This window comes from Phoca vitulina, unplaced genomic scaffold (assembly GCF_004348235.1).
Source record: "Phoca vitulina isolate PV1807 unplaced genomic scaffold, GSC_HSeal_1.0 scaffold34, whole genome shotgun sequence".
In the NCBI taxonomy this organism is placed as follows: Eukaryota; Metazoa; Chordata; class Mammalia; order Carnivora; family Phocidae; genus Phoca; species Phoca vitulina.
Genome location: NW_022589737.1, coordinates 1,079,601 through 1,101,216, shown reverse-complemented (window position 1 = coordinate 1,101,216; position 21,616 = coordinate 1,079,601). Strand labels below are relative to the sequence as shown.

The following is a 21,616-nucleotide window of genomic DNA, read 5'->3' as shown; positions in this document are numbered from 1 at the left end:
CAACAGATGCCTGCTGCCATTTAAACAGCCACTAGATCAATTAGGAATGAAAGGCACAAATCGACTCTGTACAAGGGCACTAAATTACCAGGAACTAATAATCCGCAGCATCGTGCCAGGTGGTGGGGGTGCGGCCCCCGCCCCAGTCCCGCAGTAGCCGCCGGTCACCGCACGCTCCTTCCTCCCTGGTTGCAGGGAGGGTGGGCAGCGGCTGCAGGGGGAGGCGATGGCCTCTGTGTGTGCATGCTTGTGCACGTGTGTGCACCCGGCTTGAATGTGGGCTGTCGACGAGAGCAGGTGTGAGTGTTGTCCAAGCGTCCTGTCCCGCGTGTTGGTTTTGTGCGCGCACAATGTGTCTATGCAGGATGCAGGTGCGTATGGGTTGTGGGTACGAAAGCCGGGTGCGGGTTTTGCGTGCTGTGAGTGCAGTGTGCGTATGCCCTATATTGTATGCAGTGCGTGTGCATGCGTTACGTGTTATTTGTACGCAGTATGTGTGAGGGGTTTGCGGGTTCTGTGTACACAGCATGGATGCCATGTGGGGCGGGGAAGAGGGATGGGGTCTCCCAGCATTAGAGTTCAGGTAAGCAGCGGAGGGGTCTTCTTTGCCACTGTCCTTGCCCCTGCAGCGCAGAGAGTAGTCAGGGAGGGCCTCTCTGAGGAGGTGACATTTAAGTTAAGCTTCAAATGATGAGGAGGCAGTCAGGCAGAGATCTGAGGGAGGGGCGTTCCAAACAGGAAAAAAAAGCAAAGCATTTAAGATAGGAATGAGCTTGACTTGTTTCTAGAACAAAATCCAGATGAGTGTGTGTGGAGCGAGGTAGGCAGGATGGGAATGGAGGGAGATGAGGTTGAAGAGAGAAGCAGGTGTTAGATCGAGGCGGGAGGGTGAGGAAGGATGGGGACATTGTCACACACACTGGGGAACAATGTGCACCTTCTATGCAGAGCCGCAGCATGGGCCCTTTTTATAAACTTCTCACTTCCAGGTGTCAGATCTCCCCAGAACGTGTGTGTGTGTGTGTGTGTGTGTGTGTGTGTGTGTGTGTGTATCCATGTGTGAGGGCATAGCTGGGGTGTTTTCTATGGCTTCTGCTATCTCTCAGAAGAAAGAAACATACTTTCTATTGCCGCCTCCCCCCGCCCCCAATCTAACCAGGGGCCCGTAGAGCACAGAGCAGAGCTCTCGTGGATGCTGGCATGGTCCCCTCTCTCCAGCCCCTCCCCACTGGGGCCACACTATCAGCTCCCAAATCTCTCTTCTCAGATACCACGCTCCCCAGATTCCTGCTTCTGCCCACTCTGATCCCTGGATCCCTGAGCCCAGGGGCTCAGATGGCACCCGAGCTTGCCCACAGCTTTTGTACAAATGTTAGCCAGGGTCAGTGGGCTGCCTGTGGCTCCCATGTTCTAGCCGCCTGGATCCCTCGATAAACCCAGACTGCCATGTGGGGGAGGGCACCCTTGAGACACTCTGCCCGCCCCCCCCCCCCCAAGAAACAGGCAGTTTACCAACAAGCCGGCTGGGTTCTAGGCTTCAGTCATGCTACGCGCTCCTCTGCGGCCCAGTCCCAGCCCCTTCCCCAGCTGCCCAGCCTATGGGTTGACCTGTATTTCTAAGCTACCCTCCAACATCACCCCAGAAGGCTGGTGATGAGGCCGGAAGCCACTGCTACAGGCTTGGGGTAGGGTGGGGTGAATAGGGCAGGGACCATGGGAGTTGGGCATCTTAGCCACCAGGGATATGAATGAGGCTGTCTGAACCAGGCAAGGGATGGGAAGAAGGATTTCCAGGTAGGTGTGGGATTTGCTTCTTTATCCTTGGCCTACCCTGAGCTTTCGTTTGTCCAGCTACAATGGGTTTTAAGGAGTTCCTTTTCCTGCTGTCCAGATTTGTCCCATTGTGTATCAATACCCTTCAGAGGCTAGAAGCAGGAACGTGGAAACTCAGTCCCCAGTGCCCAGGCGATGATGAACAAGATATGAAAGATGGCCGTTAGACTTTATTTCCAAAGAGCGGAGGACATTTGACCTCCATAAGAGCTCACCTTCTCCCTCCTAGATCTTTCTCCACTCTTCTCCCCCTGTCGCCTCCCGCCTGATTGCCCCCTCCACCCCAATCTCTCTTAAGCCGTTCAAAATTTGGAGGAAATAAATCTCACTGCACTAATTCAGTGAGAGTTTGAGCCTCGTCAGTGCAGAACAAATAAAAGGAGTGAACTGGCATGACATTTTACTGCAGAAGAGAGGTCGTTTCCAGCCACTAATAAAAAGGATTTGACACAGACTAATAAAGAGAAATGAATTTCTCTAATGGCCTAATTTAGCACATTCAGCACTGTGCCTCTGTCTGGGTGCTGGGGGTGGTGAGAGCTGTGAGTGCGGACAGAGCCCGGAGCAGGGCAGACGTGGGGAGAGGGGAAGAAGAGATGATCTCAAATAACATTTTATTATTTCTTTTTCCTTTTCTGAGCCCCTACCCCCACCCCCACCCGCATCACCTCTCCTCAGGAGCAACTGAACCAAAATCAAGCTCAAGATAGGCAGTTTCTGTTAACGATCCAAAGAAATAAAGAACCGCTCTCCCCAGAACTGCAGTCTCGTGCTAGCTTAAGAAGGTGATTAAACCGGATGTGTTGATTTCTACAGGGGTTTAAGCCATTGTTGGGTTTAATTACTTCTGACATTTCTGCCTTTGCTTTTTTTTTCACATCACCCATTTGCTGGCCTGGAATGCCCAGTTTGGGGCCGGGCTGTGTGGGGCTGCCCCCCCCCGGGGGGCAGATTGGAGACGGGGCGGGATTTTGGCTGAAGCCCTTGGCAGTGCTGAACACCATCCTCTCTCCAGCAGCCGAGGAGCTGAGCGACCCCTCGCTCCAGCCCCACTTTTTCTTCAGGGCAAAGCAATGCTGCCCACTCTGCCCCTCTCCCGGTGAGGCTTCTGAGAGCCTCCCTGGGGAGGCGAGCCTCAGCACCGCCATCTTATGCCTCCCCACCTCAGGACAGATATTCTTAACATAAGTTGGCCCGATAGGTTTCTCCACCACTTTCAAAGGTCTCCCAGGGATGGAAACCATCACTTCTTTGGTAATTCATATACTCATCCCTGACTTCAAGTTCCCCTATAAGGCTGAAGCTCGTTTCCTTTTGTTAAAAGGACTCAAGAAAAGTCCTTTTCTTTCTGCTTCTCTTCCTTCTTCCTTGGACAACCTGGGATTTTGGGGAAAAAAATTTTTTTTTTTTTAACATTTCTTCCTGCTTATAGGACCAGAAATACAGAAGCAGAGACAGGAAAAAGTTAGAAAGAATGCAAAAATACAGAGCTTCAGGAAAGCTCAGATGCAAAGAACACAAGAGACAGATAGAGACTAGATCCTTAGACAGGCTGGGGGCGGGGGGAGGTGCAGGATGGTCACACGCAGCGGGGCACATTAGTGTTGAGTTCTCTTTCTGGGTGATAAACCTTGTGATTCACAGTCATGCCACTCTGTCACTTCTGAGCCTCTCAGCCATCCCTTCCCTTGTGACCTTGGCCAGGACTGCAGACCTCAATTATGGGTCCAGCCATGTGTGTGGCAGCCTGCCTGGCCATCCACCTCCTCTCCCTGTCACTGACCTTGGAGCCCCCAGGCCTGTCCTGCACCTGACCTCACAGCCCAGACTCATCTGGCTAGGGGAAAGATGGGCAGAGGAGGCTGGGTGTCAGCCCTCACCCTCTCCCCGGGCTCTGGCTGCTTCTTCCAATGGGAAGAGGTGCCAGAGCCTCCAAGGCCCTCCCTAGCGGGGATGAGGGATGGACTGTTCAGATGGTGAAATGGTTGGTAAGAGAGTAAAATGTCGGAGTAGAGATGTTCAGTGATGAGCCGGTGGGACAGCGGTCTGGTCAGGGTCAGACTGCTACAGAGGACATGAGTCCATTGGCCAGGGAGTGGGGGAAGGTGGGAAAAGCAATGACCAGGCTCGCTCTGCAGCCACCCCCCCTCGTCTCCACTGACAGACACAGTGCAGGTCTCGAGTTGCCAAAGGCCCACCACCTTGGAACTCTACCTGGGGGCTGGCACTTTGATCCTTTATTTCTAGTGCCTCAGGTCAGAGGTCGCTGGGATCAGAGAATCACAGACAATACCCTAGAGCCACCTTCTGGGATGGCCCCCTGTCTTTTTCCTGGGCCCCTATTCAGGGCCAAGAAGCTCCATTACAAGTATTCATTCTGGCAACTATCGTGACATTTCTCCAAGATGCTAATGAACTAATAAAGTTCACATCCTCAGACGAACATTCCAGGGGCTTCAGGGTGTGGCCCCAGACTTCTTTTCAGTATTTTTTTCTTAACAGAGTTGGCAGAGAATGTGGTGTTGGTCAGACGGCAGGTGGCCCCTGGGCCCTTGTCTCTTCAACTAACCCCCTTCACCAACTCAGGCAAACTGGACTGCTCACCTTTGCCCCTGCTGCTCCTGTCACTGGAACTGTGTTCCAGCATCTATCCCTGTCCCTTCTCATCATCTTCAGTATCCATCTCAAGATGCCATCCATTCTACCAAGGCTTCCTAGTGGCTCTCTCCAGCAAGAAAACCATGGCCTCCTTGGAAGCATCCTAGGAAATGCTTTGGGGTTTCTATCCTGACCTTGCTTACAGTTTAGGGTGAGAAGCTCGGTGGTCCGAAATAAGCATAGACTTTGGAGTGAGACAGCTGTGTGACTTGGGGGCAGGTTACTGAATTTTTCTGAGCCTCAGTTTCCTCTTTTATAAAGCAGGGCTAACATCACCTACCATGCAGGTTATCGTAAGGATTCAATGAAGAAACACATAGAATGTCTGGCACTTAGTAAGCTATCAATTAATGCTTGTTCCATTTCCCTGGAAAGGTGTGTGGGCACCTTTTTTATTCAGAGCAACATTGACACCATCGGCTCCAATAAATTTCTATTCCCATATCCACTGCCTCATTTGGCAGGGAAAACAAGCCCACATGCCAATTCAAATAGAGGCACAGAGAGAGGAGGAGGGGCGGCAACGTACAATTTATCAGAACTCAGAACCTCTTTTTTTTTTTAACCAAAAAAGCACTGCCAGTAAGAATTTATTTTTATTTCCCTTATGACACTCATTAAATTCTACTAACTATAGTTGTATGTGCACAGATCTGTCTTCCTCACTATGTGGTGAGCTGCTCTGGTCCACGAGCTCGTCTTCTCTCTTTTTGAATTCCCAAGGGTCAAGCACAGTGCCTGGCACACGACAGAGGCTCAATAAATATTTGGTGAATCAATGAGTGGGAACAAATGAACCATGGGAGGGAAGGTTCTAAGACACAGTCCTCAAGTTCTTTTGGGCTCAGAATCCACCCCTGGATTCAGATCAGACGTTGCGATCTGGCAGCTTCTAGCTACAATGGCGACAAAAGGACCTGTCTTCTTTGGGCTCTGCTGGGTGTGTGAGGGGGTGGGGGCTGGCAGGGTCCTGGAGGGAGGGGGGTGAATGTGAAGGAAGAGCTCGCCTGGCCTTCCATTTCTCCTCCCCTCGAAGGCACCAGATGGAGAGAGCGGAGTGGGGTGGGGGAGAACGAGCCAGCAGCTCCTGGTTGGATGTATTTTTACTTCAGGTGTGACGTTGAAACCATGCGGGTGTATTTTTAGTCCTGCCTAGTGGGTGGTGTGTTCGCCTGGGTTGCCTTGGAGAGGACTTCTTCGTGTTGCTAAATTGGAATCGCATCTGCTAGGGTTCCTGGGCTCCAACCAGCTCTCCTCCCCCAGGTGGGTGGACAGGTCCATTCTTGGCAAGGGTGGGGCCCAGAGCAGGCCACAGTCTGCTCTGTCCCCGTCCCTTCACCCCCACACACTCACACACACACACACCCCTCCCTCCAGCACCTTAAAGATAATAATAATAATAATAATAATAATAATAATAATAAATGTGAGATCTCAACGAAGTGATTGCTGAGGTGAGTCTGCAAGGGCAAGAATACAAACAACCTAAAACTTGAGACCTGCTAGGATCTCATGTCCAGCCCCTTCGTTTTAAGGAGAAGTGACTCAGGCACAGAGAAGGGAAGTGTCTTTCCCACGGGTAGCTAGAGAGAGCTTCTGTCCAAGGCACCAGAGGTTCAGTCTGGGGGACGGGGTGTTGTGGGGAGGGCGCTCTGTCCCTGCTAACTTGGTCACTGGCAGTGACTGAACACACCCCCACACACACTTGGTGGCACTTTCTAAGTTACGAAGTGCTTTTCCCTGTGCTTACTGCATTCAAACACTCAATATCCTTCTTATTCCCATTTTACCAATTAGCAAACTGAGAAGCGTGTAGTTAAATAATGATATCAAGCTAGTAAGTGACTGAGTAGAGATTGAAATCTGGGTACCCAAACTCCAAATTTTGTGCTCTTCCCCCTCTCCTGTGTATTGCTGAAATCACTTCCTCCTTCTCCCTTTTTCTCTTCTGTCCTCGGGGTCGCAGACCTGAGCCGCCATGTTTACCCTTCGAGCATCAAGATCATTGCAGCGCAAGAGAATCTCTGTCTTGTCAAATGAGTTTCCAAAAGAATCTTCTCTCATAATAATCATACTTCTGTGTGTTTGGGGAGGGCTTTTACATGTTTGCAGATCTTTCGGGTTCTCGTTTGGTGCCTATCGGGTGAGGAAGGAGGACAGCTTATCTAAAGATGTTAAATAATTTGCCCAGCGGTCGGGTCAGAATTTAGACAGAAGTCTTAGTCTTATGTTCTTTCCATTTCACCATGAAATGGACTAGTGCTTGAGAAAATCAGAGAGTGGCACCATGGTTAAACGAAGGGCGAGACTGGGACATGGGGCGCCTGGGTGGCTCAGTCGGTCAAGTGTCTGCCTTCGGCTCAGGTCATGATCCCGGGGTCCTGGGCTGGAGCCTCGCACTGGGCTCCCTGCTCAGCGGGGAGCCTGCTTCTCCCTTTCCCTCTGTCTGCCGCTCCCTCTGCCCATGCTCTCTCTCTCTGTCTCTCTGTCAAATAAATAAATAAAATCTTTGGGGAAAAAAAAAAAAGAAGGGCAAGACTGGCTCAGTCCAGCCCTGGTGAGAGCCCCTGGTCACTTGAACCCTCAAAGCCCCACCTGCTGGCTCTCCTCCTATTCCACCCCACCTGGTTCCCAGCAGCGAGAGGCCCAATTGCTGGTCATCTTCCCTCTTATGAGGGGGACAGATCAGTCTCGTACTTATCCCAGTAACTACACACGAATGCAGCCTCCGTTCATTGTGAGCCTTCGATGTGCCAAGCACTATCAGCGGTTAGCTTTGGTTATCTCCTTTAATCCTAATAGAACCTTGTGAGGATAAAAGTCAGTGGGTTCCAGGCTCCGATCTCTTATCAGTGTGCCTTGTCCTGGTGGGGCACTTGGACTTCTCAGCCGGGCCTGGGCCAGGCCGGTGAGCTGGGGAAGCCGCAGGACCCACTGCCTCGGAACACACCTGCTCCCTGGACCAGGCAGCTGTAGCCTTTCTGTCTGCCAGCAGCATGTTCAGAGGCTGTGCTTGGGTTGGGGGGCCTTCAGATGCCGGCAGGAGGGGCAGGGAACAGGCTTTGCCTGGTGCCAGGGGAGAACTGAGCATGGTTTTACTTCCAGATGATGGCTCTAGCAGGATCACTCCCCTGACTAAAGTCAACAGCTGAAACGTTATCTCTGATGCCGGTGAATCCAACTGCTTCCAAGAGCAGGGAGTCTGCTGGAGCCCCCAGCCCATAGAGCCCAGCCCAGAACACAGCCTGGAACATCTGCTCCCAGCATCTAGTCTAGAAGCCCTAGCATGAAGCATCTGGGTGCTGCCTTTTCTGCTTGGAATGGCTGAATTTCTTCCACATTCTTCTCAGGCCACCTCGCCCAGCACATTCCAGGAATGACTGAGCCCAGTGCCAGGGAAGGCATAGGGTTAAGCCCCAGGGTCAAGTCACTGGAGCCAGGACACCCTTTGGTCACAAGGTGGAAGTGTTCCCTCAAAGACACTTCATTAGGAAGTGTCAGTTCCCAGGGTCCCCTGGCCAGGCAGCTGCTGAGGGGGACAGGCACAACAGGACCCAGTCCCTCTGCCCAGCTTCCAGACCTCGGGTCTTCCTCCCGCCCCACTGACCAGCCCAGCCCCGGGAAAGGCAGCTTGGCTATCATGTCCCTCGGGCTCGCCTCCCTTGGGAAAAGCAGTGTAACTCTCCCACACTGCACTGTGGGCCAGAAGCCTTGCAGTCAATTCCACAAATACTTTTGTGAGCCCATCCTATGTGCCAAGTTTATATTATAGCGACTTTCTATGTCTATCTTTCTCCTACTCACTGGACTGACTCTTCTTTATTCAAAACCCCTCTTGGAACTTAACACAATGCTTTACACAGAGCAGAGCTCACTACACGTTTAGCTGAATTGCAGTATGGAGACCACTCGATTGCAGGTCCTTTCCAGTCCTACCTCTGGCTGCCTCGCCTCTCAGCATTGACCTTCTAGCCTGACCCATCGCTGCTCGCACTTCCCCAAATGTCTGATAGCAGCGAACACCCACAGCATGCTCACCAAATTCGAGATTCTTTACCAAGCACCTAGCGTGCATTCTCTCATTTATTCCTCATAACAACCCTGGTAAAGAGATAGCATTATTTGTAGCCCTATTTTATAGACAAGGAAACTGGGGCCCAGAGGCTTAGTGCCTTGGGTGCAGCCAGAATGTACACCCAGGCGATCTAAATCCAAGGACCATGTTCCTAGCCCTGAATTCCAACCCCCTGAATGCCCCAGACTGCTTCGCATCCTGAACAGGCCAAGGGTTATGCGTATCCCTCTTGCCTAAAACATCCTCGCCCCCCACTCCCACTCCCCACGGCCCACCCCATGCAGCAGACACTGATCTGTGTGCCCGGTACTATCCTATAGTCTCTAATTTTAGTCTAGCTGTTACTGTTTTCTTTTCTATAGTTGAGAAAACAGAGGCTCAGAGAGATTAACTCACCCAAGGCGACAAAGCTAGTGATCACCAAGTCTATTTCTAGAGCGCGTGGCCTTGCCCAGCGCGGCCATTCTACTGAATTTACACCTTTAGCTCTAGGGCTGTTGGACCCAAGCCTGGAGCCTCGGTGACCTCCACGAGGCTGGTCTCAAGAGAGCGATCTTAACACTTTCACTGCACTGTTCTGATCTTTCCCCAGATGAGTGTGGCTTCTAGAGGGACCCAGTCCGGATGAGACAGGAACAAGTATCACAGAGACAGGGCTTTAGAGATGTGCACTGTTTTTCCTGGACTAGAGCTGGACTTCAGCATGAGCTGCCCAGGGGGAGGGATCACACCGGTAGAAGCTCTGAGTCTGTGTTGAGAAGAAGAGAGATGAGAGCGACCCGAAAACCTGGACGTGTCACAGAGAAAGGCCAAGACTCTGAAAGCCGGGAAACTGCAGAGGAGGCGAAGCCTGGTTTGACGCAGGGTTTCTGGAGCTGCCGGAAGGAGTTTTGTTAACGGGTGAACCAGGAAGGGCTTGGAATCTACTTGGGGAAGGTGGAGAGGTTGGGCTGAAGGCGGGGCTTGGCTCAAGCAGATGGGAAGAGATAGTGCTGGATACAGACTAGGAAGGAGAAACTTCACTGCCTCGGGGTTAAGGTGAAAAGGCACAATTGCAAACACCTACTCCATGCTAGGCACTGTTGGAAGTATGAACTCATTCAGAGAGAACATTTTACATTTAGAACCCAGAGGTAGCCAGGCCAGTGAGGAACGAGAAATGTGGGATCATGGCTAAAGGCATGAATAAAACCATTCCAAAGAACTGGTTATAAGATGTACTGACCTGTTTACCTCCCCCCCCAACAAAAAAAGGGGGTGCCTGTGTGGCTCAGTTGGTTAAGTGTCTGACTCTTAATTTTGGCTTGGATCATGATCTCAGGGTCATGAGATCGAGCCCCATGTTAGGGTCTGAGTGGGCAAGGAGACTGCTTGGGATTCTCTCCCTCTCCCCCTCCTCCCTCTCTTAAAAAAAATAAATAAATAAAGGTGACTGGGTGGCTGAGGCAGGTCATGATCTCAAGGTCCTGGGATGGAGCCCCGCATGGGCATCAGGCTCCCTGCTCAGCGGGGAGTTTGCTTCTCCCTCTGCCCCTCCCCCTGCTTGTACACACACTCTCAAATAAATAAATGAAATCTTTTAAAAAATAAATAAACAAAAGAAATAATAAAAAAAGATGTACTGACCGGTTTAAAATCAGAGACTGTAGCTTGGCTGCTTGTGTGGCAGGCAAGAGCCTCTCTCTTCACAACTCTGTTCAGCGGGATCACATTGGTAGCTTGAAATGGGCCATGGTGGAAGCATTTACATGGTGGAAATCAGCAAATGCTACAGAGCAGGGCTCTCTATCCCCTCGCCCCTGATGGCCAGTTTGCCGGCTGCCAGCCTAGAACAGTGGTGTATTTATGGGGTACTGCCTATTTAATGAATCTGTTCAGCAAGCACTGCTCTGGTACATACTCCGTCCAAGCTGCCAACTCTAAGGTATTATCTAAGGCGCCAGAGATGGATCAATGAATAAAACAGACATAGACCCTGCCCTCATGGAGTTAGTGATCTAGTGGGGGAAACAGAAACACTGTCAATGCAATCAGTTCAACCGTGAGCCATGCCGCAGAGGAGAAATACAGGGGGCAGCAGCTCTCCACCCTCTCCACTGCACCACAGCTCGATTTTCCAGCATTTTCAATGCAGACGCCAAGCACATTGCCCCCACTACTTTCTCACGGCTCAAGCCTGCAGCCCAGCATTCCCTATCACTAGCGGGTAACTTCTTCCGCGCTGGGCGGGGCCCCTTCCCCGGTTCTCAGAGAGCTTTTCAGCCTTGTTGGGGGAGAACTGACGCCCTAGCAGAGCCTTCTCCGCAAAGCCGACCTCCTCCCCCCCCTCGCACCTGGCCAGGCCTAGCTCCCTGCCACTCTTCTGCTCCCCAGGACATCATGGTTTCCATGGGAACCCACTCACTTCAAAGGGGAACGAAGGAGACCGGAGGGGAGGAGGGAGAGCGAAAGCTGGATTAACCTCACCCTCCTGGCCCTGTCTCTGCGCAGCCTGGCAACCTAACCACCAGGTCCTGGACAGCACCGAACGCTGTCCATCAGCATGGAGGGATGCGGTGGGGTGGTCCAAGCTAAGTTTGAACTTCTTGGGGGAAAAGGTGGGGGTGGGGGTGGGGGGCTAGGGAAGGAGAGAACTGAGCTAGGTCCAAACCTGCAGTCCCCACTGCATGGGGCCTCCCCTCCTCAGACTCCCACTCAGCATTGCTCTTGGGCCACAAACACAATTACCCGCGATGTGCATCCAATCATGGGATCTGCTCGGATTAGACTGCAATCATTAATCTGAGCGGGAGCTCCTGGTTGCCTTGCTGATTAGCCCAGATGATGCTCTGGTATGATCCAATTAAAGACAGACTGCCTCCCCTCTCCCCAGCCACACTCACACACACACACACACACACACACTTTCCACATCAGAAAGAACCAATACATTTCATTAACACTTCCTCATACACAAAACCTCGGGGGCACTGGCAGTCTCCCTGGGCTCACAGGCACACCCTCCCTTTTGTCACACTGTCCCCCTGCCACCCTGCAGGGGCCTGGTCAGAGAAGGGCCCCCTCCACCCTTCCTTCATCTGTGGTTCTGGGATGGGCCTCGGTGGAATCTCCCAAAAGTCGGTGCTGGGCACTAATCTGAATCGAGAGTCTTGTTACATTTATTGACATAAAATGCTGACTCCCCGATGTGCCTGGGAGCAGCCAGGCTTCCCCAAGGCAGGCAAATCTAATTAAAATTACCCGACCCTTCAGGAGGCTGAGCTCCCTCTCCGGTCATCCTGCAATGGCTGTAGAGAGAGCAGCTGGTACTAATGGGAGAGGTGTGGTTGAGAGAGAAAACCCCGGGCCCCTGGGGCAGGAAGGACTGCAGAGAAAAGCCGGGCAAAGGTGTTGGTTGTTCTGAGAGGCTGGGCTGCCATGTTTGGCTGGGCCATTGGTGGCAACCAACCTGGGATTCCTTCTTCATGGTCAGACAGCTGCAGAGATGATTTGGGCAAATGCCGAGGACTGTTGGGGGCTCAGCCCGGTGGGAGAAGGTAAAGCTCAGGTGGGCAGGTGAGCAAAAAGAAGTGTTGGTAGGAGGAAGATCTGGCCCTTTATATTTCAAGTGACATCACGATGGGCAGCTCCCATGGGAGAGGTAACCCACTTCTCCTGCAGGTTGGCCTGGGTGGGGAATGAGCCTGGGATCTTGGGAAGGGCCAAGGAACCCATCTGCTTTGTACCAGACACAGTGCCAGGTGCTTACAGGGGCTCTCAGTGATCTTACTAAGCCTACTGGTTAGCTTCTGTTGGGAAACTAAAGCTCCGAGAGATTAGTACACAAAGGAGGGGGGATGCAAGCCTGGGTTTCCAGAAACTTTTTGTTATGCCACTAATCAGGGGTCTTTCTAGGCTACGATCTGTGCTCACTACAGGTCCCTGTCCCCTAGGGGTCTGCAAAGGTGCGTAGGATGGTGGATGGTGCGTACATGCCGCACGTGGTGCAAGTGGGACCTGAGGGTCTGCATCTCTAAACAGCTCCCGGGTGATGCAGTGCTGCCAGCCCCTGGGCCATACTGTGGGTAGCAATGCTCTACATGGAGTTTGACGGCTGTCCCCCCAAGCCATGAGACCATCAGGGGCCATGGTACTCTCCTCTCCCTTCTCACGCTCCAACATAAGCCCAAGACCACCTTGCAGTTTAATTTCCAGGTGCTCGTGGAGCCTCATCTCCCCACTCCCAGTTGCTCTGGCCACTGGCCATTCTTGGAACACAGAGGCCCTGCTCTGTCCAGAAGGCTCTACTCCAGCCCACTTCTCCTTCCGGTGGACGCTCTTACTACCCTTTATGATCAAACTCAAATATTGCCGCCTCTGTGAAGCCTTCTCTGTTAAAGCTCTGACCACAAGGTATTGGTTTCTTGTTGGCATATCTGTCCGTTCCTGGGGAGACAGGGAAGAGTCCACGCATTTGCTTTTGTAGGTTTACCCTCTTTTGCCTGGAGTCCAGCTCAGCGCCTCCACATATTCTAGTGAGGGTTCGATAAAACAGCATGAAGGAAGGAAGGAAAGGAGGACAGGAGTGCTCCGTCTGACAGGTACTGTGACCAGATCTGGGAGTTCTTTGAGGTCCAAAGCAGGGCTCTCTCCCTGCAGGCAAGCTGGGCCTGACCTGTGCACTGGGCAGAGTGGGGCACAGGCACAGTGACTCATCCTTCCACCGGGGCTGGGAAAGACCCTCGCGGCAGGACCTCTGGATCAGGCCTCACTGCTCTGGACTCCATGTTGGCATTAGAGGCTTTTGGCTCATCTGAGTAGCTAAAAATAATGCCAACGATAATGATAGTAACAGCAATAATTATCACCATTACCATAACAGCACTGTCATTGCAGGGAGTCAATCCTCTTCCCTTTCATCTTGGGTGGACCATTCCACCTGTTACTGATCCTGGCACCTGCTGCAGCGTATGCGAGGTCCCAGGCAAGACGTGCTTGCAGGATGCACGGGAATGTATGTGCTCACACAAGTGACTGTGAGTAAGGGTCAAACCTCAATACTCAGCGTTGACTCAGGCATCTTTTCTAGCGGTGTGGGCCCCGCACAGAGACGTAATGACTAAAATCTCTGCTGGAGCTTCGTTCAGGCTGCTCTCAGACAACTGCCTCTTCTCAACCGCATACACAGAACAGCCAGCCCCTGAGCCCCTCCCACCCTCTGCAACATTCAGGGCCCGGCCCTGCTCTCAGCGATCTCCCCATCTGGAGGGACGGCACCGGAACCTACGCAGCGGCACACCACAGCTCTTGCTAAGAAACAAAGACAACCATGAGTCAGATGTGCTCCAAGGACCAGCTGCATTAGATTCATCTAGAATGCTTTTTAAAACATTCATCTTCCTTTTCCTATAGTTTGACCTACTGATTCAGCATTTCTGAGCATGGAGCCCAGAAATATGCATTTTAATAAGCTCTCCCCAATGATTTTCAGGCATAGTAAAGTTTGTGTAATACCAAGTCCTAGATGGTCCTGGCAGATGTCCAGTGGTCTGGTGGGCTTGCTGGAGTGAAGGCAACAACGGGGGACGTGCAAGGAGAGCATCCCGAGGTGGCCATCAGCGGAGCTGAGGGTTTCTGATGCCCATGAGGGCTCAATCCCCAGCTGGGATGAGAAAAGGGTCCTTCTGGAAGATTCTTCCCTGGGCTCTCTTGCCCCTCACTAGACAATCCCAGGAAGCTAGTGTCAACCCACAGCAGCCAGCTGAGGTATGTCCAGATTGATTTGAGAGAGAAGGTGGTGAGGAGAGTGGCTGTTGGCCACGGCCTTTATGAGCCCACCCACTGGCCTGCATGCTCATCTCTCAGGGCTGAGCTGGACTGGAGGCTGCCTGGGGCTTCCAGACACAGCTGAAGAGTCTCCTACCTGTACACAGCTCGCTTGTCAGCCTCCAGCTGGGCCTGGGGGTCAATGGGGGCACTGGGCACAGGCGTGTTGGCAGCGGCCGAGGGTGCGGAGATGTGGACAGCCTGGGTCTTAGAGGGAGCCTGGGCAGTTGCTGTCATCTGCAGAAAGAAGAAAGGGGAAGCGGCGGGTTAGTGTGGCCAGGACAGCTGGTCCCCAGCTGGAATTGGGAGGCCTACCTTGGCCTGTGGTGTGTGTGTGAACAAGAGAATGTGTGCCAGGGAACAGTGAGTGTATAACAAGCATCCATTTGTTTACGTGCTCCAGCAAGAAGAAAGCATTCTTCAGATGAGAACATTCTAGAGAATAATTTAGGACCGTACAAAACCGGGTGGGGCACCAGCTCTCTTCAAAAGAGACGATTCTTAATGCAAATGAAGGTGGTGACCTCTGCCAAGATGCAGAAAAAAACCAAAATGATGAACCCTTTAAATTGTGCTTATGGGTCATTTGGGCTGTTCTGGGCAGTAATAAGTTGATTTGATGACTTTGAAGAGCAGGAAAAAAAAACAGCTGAATCAGTTCTCATTTGGGCAGAGCTTTATTCCATTTCACTCAAGCCAGAAGTAACTGTTTTAATGGTTTTGATTGATAATTGAATGGCTCTCTAAATTTGGTTTCCCTGGGCACTTGGAGGTAAACAGATTTTAGTGGACACTGGAGAGATGTCTGTTCTTAGCCATAACAAGTATTTTGGGTAGTGATTTTTGTCCTATGTGATGTTTTTGAAGGTATCCCTAGGCCCCTGATTTTGTGCCAGAGCAACTCCTTCTAATGTTATATATTGGACTTTCTGTATAAAATTTTATTTAAAGAAAGGATTAGGTGGCTTAAATTTTTGGATGACCATCATTACAAATTTAATGCTTTTATAAGATATTTTCTTTAGTCAAATGGATCCCTAAAATGTCACGAATGGTGACATTGCCTCAACTCTTCTCTTCTGCTAGCCTGCACGCAGCACTGTTGGGCTTGATATACCTGTCTGCCTCCTGCACTCAAGCCCTGGTTCCACCTTCATCCACGGCACCCAATGGACACAGAGTAGATGCTTAGCCTTTGTTGAATGAATGAATGAATACATCTTGAAAGAGTCAGATGTTTTACAGTTGGGATGTTCATCATAGATCTAGGTCCCTTCCTCCTGAAAGGAAAAGCATGGTCCTTCCATCAATACAAGCACATTATTGCTGGTACTGATACCCCCAAAACATTTACTTTTGCTGTCTCATTTAGATTTTTGCTCTGGTGCCATGTGTTCAGCTTGAAACAGAGCCCCTCTGTCCCTTGCTGTCCCCTTACTCTGCTTTCTTTCATAGGCCTTTCTATGATCAGATACTACACATCTACTTGCTTAGTTATTTTCTCTCCCATTCCCAACTAAACTTTAAGCTCAAAGAGGGCTTGATTAGCAGTTGTATTCCTAGGGCCCAGAATAGCCAGGCACTAGTCGATGCTCATAAATATTTGGGGCTCAATAAATGATTGGCAGATGGTGAATGAGCTCTTTCATTTCTTAAAAGAAACCTATCTGCTTTATTATACTGGATCCCCATCATTTTTTGTTAGGAAGAGATAACCTTGTCACTGTTGACTGGACTGGGGGAACTCTCCCAAACTCAGAGTATGGGAGGCTAGACAGAGCATCATGGTACCTTCAAGCCAGAAGACGATTGCTTGAATCCTACCGTCTCCCATTATTAGCCTTTGACCTTGGGCAAGTCCCTTAACTTTCCTAAACTCCTACTTTCTCATCAGGAAGCAAATTGGTGTCATCTTAGGACCCATGGGTATTAAAGAGGTGCTATAAGGACGAAAGTAGAAACAAATGTTCCAATTTTCAAAATAGAGAAAGAAGGTGGAATCAGAAAAACTGAATACTGCTCATCTTCACATTGATCTGGGCCAGTCTCTTTCATCCACTAATGCAAACGGTCATTTCTTCAAATATTCCCTGAGTCCCTAGGCACCGTGCTGGGTAGGCACTGAGGTTACAAGGCTGAGTGCCTGCTCTCATGGAGCTGTTTCTGGATTTAACATGGTTGCTACGCTGGCAGGTGAGGAAAACGTGTAGACACGGATGGTGTAAGTGACCTCAGCAAGGTACCTCCCGCGACACCCTTGTGGAAGACATGGAGAGCCGTGACCGGTGGACGGCTGCATGGATTAGGAAGCTACACCCAAAGGGTGGCATTTATTTATTTATTTTTGTTTGTTTGTTTGTTTGTTTTAAAGATTTTATTTATTTATTTGACAGAGAGACAGTGAGAGAGGGAACATTTAAAGGACAGAGGTCAGCTTGGGGAAGGCTTCTAGGACATGCTTTCTCCTTAGCCCTCTTCTTTAGTATATTTATCAGTGATTGAGAAGGGGGCTGAAGAAATGCTCAGCAACTTATAGGCGACATAAGACTGAGATCCAAAAGATCTTTACAGATTTTGGCCACAGGCTAAGTCTAATAAGATTAATTTTCATCTAATAAGTCAGAATTTAATGCTTCTAACACGTGAGCCAAAAAAAAAAATCAATAATATAAGTGCAGAACAGGAGAGACATGGTTTAACAGCAGTGTTTGAGTTGACAGAAAGCTCAATATTTCCAAAGTGTAATGCGTCTGTCAAAAAAAAAAAAAAAAACCCAACAAAGACAAGCAACTCCACCTAATGCTATCTGAGGATGCATTAACAGAAGCATGACTCACACAAAGCCTCTAGTCCCACTCCTCTCTGCTGAAACAAGTATAGGAAAGTACGTTCAGAGAATTGATCAGGCTGGTGAAGGGATTCTGCATTATGTCATAGGAGGAGTATTTGAATCTGGAATATGTAAGAAAGATTTGAGGGATAGGGGAGATAAGACATGGGAGCCCCCTTTGAATATCTGAACAAGGGATTATATTATATCGGTTCTGCTCTGCAGGCCCCAAAGGGTCAAACTACAAGCAATGCATTCAATCCATATAAACGTGGAGACAGATTCGGGCTCAACCCAAATAATAAGTTTCCAAGCCTCTGAGCCTTTTGAGGCTGGAATGGGCTCCATCCAGGAGGCGGTGAGTTTCCACTACTGCAGGGGCCAAGCAGAGACTGACCGGCTGGGCCCCTGTGGTGGGGATGGAAACTCTAGCTGGGCAGCATCTGAAGTCCCAACAGGGACAGGCTCAGACACCATCGGGGTACTCTAACAATCACCACCCACAGCACAGGTTGACCAGAGGCTCTGACTGGAGGGTGTATAGTATGTAGGAGTGCTTTGGAAACTCCAAAGTGCTCCCAAGATGGAGGGGTGGTGGTAGTTAAACACATGATTTCCAGAATGTGCTTCTTTTCTAAACAAGGCACAGCTATGCCTGCAGAGCTTGATTACAGGTGATATGTAGGGGAGGCTGGTATGCTCCACCTTGCCCACAAAGGGTGAATATCCTCGTGTCCTTGAAGGAATCCACAAGGGACTTCCATGAAGATGAGCATCTAGGAGAGAGGGATGAGGGGAAATGCTCCTTTTCCTCTCACTTCCCCTTTCTAGGCAGGACTGCGGGGTTACAGAGGAAAGCACAAAATAAGAATAAATCAAAAGCGGTCACTTGCTAGCATCCCAAGAGGCCCCAGCTGAGAGGCTGCTCCTGGGACGCAGGGAGGGGGTGGGGGCAGGAGAGAGCCGATCTGGTCTGAGTAGGACAATGATTCAAATTTATTTAGCTCTTGGGGGCCAATTCAGCAAACTCTGCATTTCCTCCAGGTTTGGAGAGTGAGTGTTTACCTCCAAATAGATCCCCTTTTCTCGCCAGGGACTTCCCATTTCCCAAGAACTGAAGCTCCCAGGGAGAGGCCCCCACCTCCCCCAGCAGCTGCCTCAGGGCCTGGGGGAGGAGGGCCACTTGTGGAGGTACTGGGAGGAGGTTTCTGCGCAGCCCAGAGAACTGGTTGTCAGACATTTACTAGCACGACTAAATGTCAGGCATTCGCTCCAAGTAACTGTCCTTTTCTGCTCGGTCTGGCAGGTACAGACTCCACGAGGCCACTTGGTATGTTCACAGCTGGTCTCAGAACTGGCCACTCCAGACTCTGAACCTTCCTCCAAAGGGACCTCAGAGCACTCTGGAAATTCTGCCTTGGCAGCAAACTGGGGACAGGGTGTGGGGACAGCACTGCACCGACGCAAGGACTGTCCCTTTTCAACAAGGAGAACTGAGGCACAGAGGAGGAAAGGCAAAGTTGAACAGTGTCTTGAGAGCTTTCTAGAAGATGGGAAAAGTCTCGGAGAGTGGAAGGAACAGGGAATCTGAGGCCCTGGGTTCATTGCTCCCTCTGTCAATTATTAGCTACATGTTTGGGGGCAAGTTTCCTGACCTCTTTGACCCTTGGCTTTCTCATCTGTAAAAAGCAGGGGTGAGTACCTACTGCACAGGCTGTCAGGAGTAATCAAGAGAACAGGGTGAGACACGTGGGTGGCTCAGCGGGTTAAGCGTCTGCCTTCGGCTCAGGTCATGATCTCAGCTGAGGTCCTGGGATTGAGCCCCGCATCAGGCTCCCTGCTCAGCAGGGAGCCCGCTTCTCCCTCTCCCTCTGCCCCTCCCTACTGGTCCTACTCTCATGCTCTCTCTCAAGTAAATAAATAAAATCTTTTAAAAAAGAGAGAGAGAGAGAGAGAGAGAACAGGGTAATAGATGGAGAAGGGTGACAGTATTCCCTGGAAAGAGATGGGGTGCTGTGAGAGCCTACACAGGGTTCTAGGGTTGCCACCTCCTCTTACCTTAGAGTCCTTTCTTGGGGCAAAAACCCTGAGGCCACCACTCCACACTCTTTCCTTCCATGAAAGCTATAACCACTGGCCTTCTCTCCCTCATTCAGCTGGAACCGGCCCTACCTTAAGCTTGGAGCACAAGGGCCCTGCCCAGATACTTGGTTTGAAACACATTGAGATGAAAGTTCATGATCCCCATCCCCACCCTAAAACAGAGTGGGGAGAGTTGACGTTCGTAAGCTGTGTGTAGAGGAAGGCAAAATCTGCAGGCAAATCTGGCAACCTCTCTGACAGTCCAGTCTGACCAGGAAATGGGTAGGAGATACTCCACAGTGTGATTTGAGAAGCTCATCTCACCTACCTACCCCCATTGCCCTCACTGGCGCTGGAAAGCCCATCCATGCTTTCGTTTCTGCTAAGCACCACCCTACCCCAACTGGAGGAGGAGAGTGGCACATTATGTTCTAATGAGCTAATAAAATACCTCTATAGGCTTTCACGTTCAACAGTCATCTCGGGCAATAAGTTGGTGTCGTCACCATTTTGCACGAGAAAACTGAAGCCCATGGAGGTGAAGAGACAGCTAGAGATCACAGACAGTGTGTATAAAGGTTGGGGCAAGAACCAAAGGCTTTTTTCTTTGAAGAGGAGAATGGGAAGACCCCCCCCCCCCCACCGGCTCCATCTCCCGGTCAAGTGACAAAGGGGACAGAAAGGAAGGGAGCCAGAATCAGGTGGAAGCGTTACTTCTCAGCCATACTGGGGGTGTGTGTGTAGGGGGTTCTCCACGCAGTTTCTTGTCCCCACTGTGGCCCAGCGAATCCCCATCCCCCAAGAGGCCATCTACACACAAGTCATTCCCCAAACACTGATCATGGGTCATGCGAGAAACAGTCCTTCTGTATGGCGCCCAAGCAGGAAGGTATGGGTGGTTCATTAATTGAAGGTGGCCCAGGGCTGCTGGGTTCACTCCCCTCCGAGGCTGCAGGGGAGCCTGTGACCCAGAGCCCGACTGCACAGGGCTCCCAGTCTTCCATCACCGTCTGCTGTCAGCCTCCCTTCAGAGCTCCTCTCTTTTGCTCCTGGGAGGTGGGGGCAGGTGGCTCAGGACGAGGGACGACCCCGGAGTCCTTCTAGCACCCCACAGAGGTGGTTCGTGGGAGACGTTGGCATCAGAACTGAATCCCACCTTTGCCACTCACTACTGGCCGACCCTGGATCCGCAACTTTACCTTTCAGGGGGTCTCAGGTTCCTGATCTGTGAAATGGTGGTGACGCTTCCTGCTTCCTGCCACCGTGGTGAGGATTGCTGCCTCCTTCAGGGGATGCTGGCTGAGCATCAGCAGCGGGCAGGCCCACCTGCTCTGTGCTCCCACGGCCCGGAGCACGCTGTGTAGCCACGTGGGCTGACGTGCCTCCCTCAACGACTAGCCTCTAGGCCCCTGGAAGGCAGGGGCTAGGTCTTTTCTCTCTACTATTGTAGCCTCAGGGTTTGATAGAGAGAGTATCCAAAATGTCTCTCGAATGCAGGGATGACTGGTGTGGAGGAGGTCGGCTTCCCGTCCAAAGATAGCTTTTTGGCTGCAGGTTTACCTTCTCGACACTGAATGCCTCAGGCCCCGCAGAGAAGTCACAGTTGCTGACTACATGTTTTTGGGACTGGTGGGCATCCAGCCCGGGGCTGGAGATAATGGGACAAAGCAGGACATACGAGCAGGAACATTCCTTCTCGATGTGACTCTCTGCCTGTGCTGCTTGGGGCAAGTTACTCAACCTTTCTGACCCAGGGCCCGCACCTATAAAATGGGAGCAACTACACCTACGGTGCGTGGTTGTTAGAATTAAATGAGGTAATGCGTGCAAAGCAGTTGCACTTAATAGACAGTATATGGTAGCTATCATTAATAGAATCCACAAGCCTCTTTGGCTTCTGTCCCATGGGCTGCTTTGGGGGTCCTGCCCCTGTGGAGGGGACCCACTCTCTTCCAAGCACCCAGGGCAATGGGGCAGGCTTGGGTTCAGGCCCAGGGAGAGGGGGCCATGGTGTTGTGGGCAGTTCCCACAACTGCCCATGGTTCCCAGAGGAACTGTGAGACTCAGTTCCTCTGAGCCTCAGTTTCTCCATCAGGTACAAATGGAGCTAATAATCTCTTTTCCCAGGGCTACCGTGAAGCCAGATGCGAGGGTAAATGGCACACAGCGAGTGCTCAGTAAACCTTGGTTTCTAAGCATTTTTATTGTTCCTTTTTGCTAGTCTTCCCTCTGAATCCAAACTCCGCTCCCTGTCCATACCTGCCGCAGATGCCCCAGCACCCACAATGCCCATGTCACACACTTCCCCGTCACGCGTGGCCTTGCTCTTTGTG

At 51.2% G+C, this 21,616-nt stretch overlaps 1 protein-coding gene across 6 annotated transcripts in view; it reads right to left on the bottom strand.

Moving 5' to 3' along the window:
• Positions 1–21,616, bottom strand: part of PKNOX2 (PBX/knotted 1 homeobox 2) — a 278,261-nt gene that overhangs the window by 48,550 nt on the left and 208,095 nt on the right. For all 6 annotated transcript variants that reach the window (XM_032426350.1, XM_032426347.1, XM_032426352.1 and 3 more), the window contains one exon: positions 14,469–14,608. In XM_032426350.1, the coding sequence (XP_032282241.1) occupies positions 14,469–14,608 (140 nt within the window). The remainder of the gene's footprint in view (positions 1–14,468; positions 14,609–21,616) is intronic.